General features: G+C 40.2%; 1 protein-coding gene across 1 annotated transcript in view; it reads right to left on the bottom strand.

Annotated features, from left to right (window-relative positions):
* The window catches only part of LOC121916181 (potassium/sodium hyperpolarization-activated cyclic nucleotide-gated channel 3-like), a 9,933-nt gene that overhangs the window by 2,474 nt on the left and 2,696 nt on the right, over nucleotides 1-4,763 (bottom strand). Inside the window, exons 2-3 of the mRNA XM_042441002.1 lie at nucleotides 1,567-1,621; nucleotides 1,201-1,335 (exon numbers count right to left, since the gene is read on the bottom strand). Coding sequence (XP_042296936.1) covers nucleotides 1,201-1,335; nucleotides 1,567-1,621 — 190 coding nt within the window. The remainder of the gene's footprint in view (nucleotides 1-1,200; nucleotides 1,336-1,566; nucleotides 1,622-4,763) is intronic.

Raw genomic sequence — 4,763 nt, 5'->3', positions numbered from 1 at the left:
CAACTACTGGAAAGTGGTGGAGTCTCCCTCCTTAGAGTCTTTAAGCCGGCGGATGGCCATCTGTCGGGATGCTTTGATTGTGATTTCCTGCATGGCAGGGTGTTGGACTGGATGGCCCTTGCCGTCTCTTCCAACGCTATGATTCTATCATTCTTGTGAGGAGCCAGTTGGTGTTGTGGTTTGAGTATTGGACATGTCTCTGGGGCCAGGTTTGATTCCTATTCCGCCTTGAAAACCCACTGGATGACCTTGGCAAGAAAAGACCAGGATAGGGTTGATGTAAGTCAGAAACAACTTGAAGGACACAACAATACATTCTATTGTAGGTAATAGGTGTAATGTGTAGGTACAGATGTTCATGAAAATAAATGAATTTAATGTTTAGACTTTGTCCCTTTTCCAAGCTATTTCATTATGTATATGCAAATGTTCTAAATCCAAAAAAACTCTGAAATCCTAAAATTTCTGGTTCCCCAACATTTGGATAAGGCAATATCAACCTGCACTTTTATAGCTACAGGATCCGGCTTCACTAAATGGATGAGTAGATTTTGGAGTTTACACTTCATTTGGACCCTAAGTCCAGAATGCCCCGTAGCCATTCTAGCAGCAGGGAATCTTACAACTGAAAAAGGTTTTGTGGAGGAGGAATGGCACATGGTTCAAGTACTACTCATGTGTTCGAGTACTGACTCACTGTATAGGTGTTGAGGTATGACAAAGTGTGGGAAGAGAGTGTGCTTTGTGCCATAGGCCAATAGTTTGTAATTTTAGATTTTCTAAAAAAATTATTAAAATAGTTACTTCTGAAATAGAGAAAACAAATAGTTACTTTTAAAATTTATAACTCTTGTAGCTGCCTTGGGTCTTGGAAACTTGGGCCCTATACAGACAGGCCAAAAATAAGCTGCTTCAGGTCACTTGGAGGTATGGTGTTTCAATGATGCATGTGTCCTAAGAGTCTGGAGCCGCACCCAAGCTGCACTCCAGTCTTAGGAGAGTGTGGCTTTGGTCGGCTTCTGGACTCTTAGGACGCATGTATCATTGAAACAGCATATTTGCAAAGTGACTCGAAGCAGCTTTATTTTGGCCTGTTTGTATCAGGCCTTGATAACTATTACTTTGAAATAGCTTTTTAAAAAAGATAACTTCCAGGATCTGTCTGGCTCTAGAACTTGTATATTGTAAGTCTTGACCCACCTCCTCCCACTGGTGGGTGTAACGGATGAGAGGGAGAGTCGAAGGAGGCGTAACAGCTGAGGATCTTTGTGAATCGGACAATACGTAGTGCCCGGCCGTTTTATAGACATCAGAATCTACCTGAGTCTCCCAGGTCTACAATCAGGAAGATATAGTCACGGGATGGAGGAAAACAAAGTCACACCAGGAACCAGCTCTTAAGGTACTTCATCTGATGGTGTGTGGATCCAAGATGATTTCAGTGTGTCTTCAACCACAATACCTGTACGGAAATTCAGGACCAAGTCCAGCCAGAAGAAGGTGTCAGAGAGGACATTGAAGACAACCAGGGTGGTGTGTTCTCATCCTTGAAAAAGGTGATGCTACTGGTAGATGATCAAATTTCCCACCATAAGCAGCAACATTCAAGTCCCAGTAGAACCTGCAAAAAAGCAAGGGGAATGTGAAAAACCGGAGGATGAAAAACAGATAATATAACTTTTTTTTTGCAACCTGTCAAATAGAAAAAAGACATCTGTTTGTCACAGCACATGACATTCTTCAGTGCATTACCACTGCTTTTTTTTCTGACCGGTCACATGAGGATTCCATTTGTAAGTCTGGTTTCTGAGGCATACATCTGAGGAAAAGCCATTGTGGGAGGAAAAACAGGTAGAAAATGACATTGTCCTTAATGTTCACTTTGATAATCAGCTTCCTTTTGCACAGGTTCCTTCCCAGCAGGAAGAATTTGTGGTCAACTATTTAAAAATCATCTGGAAAAAATATCTTCCCCCATTTGCACCAGTTACATTCAATAGGCAAAATTAGTCCCAGAAAAGGAGAGACCATGCAAATTCTGCCTGTCATACAGGTTTCAAATATGAGGACCCTGAAGAATGGCATACCAGAATTATGTTGAGGATTCAGTCAAAATTATTGTCTAATTCACTGTATCTACTTTAGAGGTAGCACTATAGCAGCAGTCGGAACCTACTCCCACTGTGTGTTCTGCTTACAAATCCTACGAGCCCTAACCAGTTGTCACAATGGTGAGGGTGATGGGAGATATAGATGAACACATTTGGAAAGGACCAAATGGCCTATGCTTTCCTTTCAGGGTTTCATTTCCTTTGACTAAAACAGAGTATGGCCCTGACAGATGGGCCAGGAATAACTGAGCCTGTGTTATTCTGGCCTGGGGGCTCATTTATGTCATCTCTGGGCCAACGAGGGACAGACAGGTGTTTACCCATGCCAGCCTTGGGACCTGCTACCAGCATGCATTCCATACCTTCTGCACTGTCATGCACTAAGGATGATGGTGCAGAAAGGTAAAGAGTGTGCGGGACCCATTTAACAGCCAGGGTTTGCTAGGGAATTTCCAGGAAACTTCATGGCAAACCAGGGGTCAAACTGACTTATGTTAAGAGACTGTTTTCCTGATCGCCAGATTCACTGGATTGGTGTCCAGCATGCCAGGATATACCCTGATCCTGGTCCCAGGGTTTGGCCTGCATGGTCCAAACAAGACGAAACAAGGTCAGGGGAAACACAAGCTTTTTGGCCCACGCAGGCAGCCCCTCTGCTTTTGTAGTATTTGTTTGATTTGTTCATTTATTCAAGGATGCCATTATAGCCAATCTGATGTGACAACGTATTATGATTTGCATATTTTATGAGACCTTTAAATGGTTCTCTAGCTGCATCTACACTGCAGAAATAATGCAGTTTGACACCCCTGGTTACTGACAAGCTCATTGCTATGAAATTCTGGGATCTGTAGACCTCTGGTGCACAAACAAACTACAAATCAATGCCATGTATTAAACATGGTAGTATGGGATTAAAATTTTTTTGTTAATTTGACATACGGTAACAAAGTTACTAAACAAAACAAATCAAAGATCTATCTACACATAAGTTACATTTACATTTAAAAATGACTCGCGCTTTCATCTTTTGGTTTGTTTTATCCATTTATTACATTTCCACTTAATATATATTTCAGATACAATATACCTCTATTCCTAATTAATAAAAATTTACTTATAATTTGAACCTGTTAATGTTGCCATTCTTCTTTTCTTCTTGAGAATTGTTTGTTATTAATTTTTATTATAAAAAATATACAAGTCTGCCTGGTTTTTGTTTGTTTTTAAATTAATTTTATTATTAAAAATATACAACCTTGCCTTGGTTTTTTTGGGGGGGGGGTTATCATTTTATTATTAAAAATATACAGTCTGCCAATTTTTATTATTAAAAATATACAAGTCTGCCTTGTTTTGACAATGATGATGATGATGATGATGGCGATATTGATATCAGTCAGCTTCTGAGGCATGCGTCCACTGTTTCTGAAGCCGTGAGAGTGTGACTTTCCCAAGTGTGTTTTTTGTGCTTTTAATGCTAACAGGTCTGCCTTGCTTTGACAATGATAGTGATGATGATGATGATGATGATGATATTGATATCAGTCAGCTTCCTAGGCATGCGCCCACTCTTTCTAAAGCCGAGACAGTATGACTTTCCAAATGTGTTTTTTGTGTATTTTTGGTGCTTTTAATGCTAACAAGTCGGCCTTGTTTTGACAATGATGATGGTGGTGATGATGATGATATTGATACTCTCTGAGCCATGGCCAATGTAAGTTGCTCTGAGTTTTACAAATTAATGAGCAGTGAAGAAAAACCAAAGTCCCTTGACCAAGTACACACTTCTGGGAAGTACAGTTGGTGCAAGAAACCTGAAACTGAGGTCCAATCCACTTCTTGTTAAACCATCTTGACATGTTCAATATGCATAGCCATGTTAACCCATGTTAAGTGTTAAACTCAAAGGGTTTGGTTATGCAATAAGCCTCTGAAATATGCAAGAAGCCATGTTAAATAAAGCCATGTTAAATGCCCAAATGTGCTGTCATGTGTGTTTTGGAATGAAGTGTGTGTGTGTGTGTGTGGGGGGGGGGTGTTTGGCCAGAAAGGGAAGTACATTTCTGCCATCTGTCGAGGAATAATGCCAAAATGTCCTCCATTTTGAGCATGCCTAAGAAACATGTGTTTATATTAATGCTTTTTTAAATTATGGAAATTTTTCGCATGTGCTCCATTTAAAAAATATGTCCTACATTTGGGGCTAAATGTTGTCCTACATTTGTCCCGGTTTGGAGGTTGACAATTATGGCAACCCTATGTGAAACTACATTATTTCTGCAGTGCAGATGTAGCCTAGGTCAGTACTACTCAAAGTAGTGGTCACTGGATTGCTGCTTGTCCGTGGTGACACTCCTGGAAAGTTGTACTCAATGGGCACAACTATGGTGGGATCCTTCGCACATTGGGGGGGGGGGATAGTTAAACCTACTGGCCCCCCACATCAGCTAGTTTAAGAAGCTCTGCTGTTAGGCATTGTGCAATTATTTTAGAACAAAACAACAATACAATAAAATATAAGCAGTGACCTAAAAATGTAGCAAATCACAAACAACCTGATAAAGATATAGATGCAAACAAAAAGCCAGCATGATGAGGTATGATATAATCAAACATGTAAACCAATCCCAACAAAATAGGGTAAAAAAA

The sequence above is a fragment of the Sceloporus undulatus genome, chromosome 9, assembly GCF_019175285.1.
Source record: "Sceloporus undulatus isolate JIND9_A2432 ecotype Alabama chromosome 9, SceUnd_v1.1, whole genome shotgun sequence".
Lineage (NCBI taxonomy): Eukaryota > Metazoa > Chordata > Lepidosauria > Squamata > Phrynosomatidae > Sceloporus > Sceloporus undulatus.
Note: the sequence above shows the minus strand (reverse complement) of the source record. Positions and strands in the feature narration are given on the sequence as shown.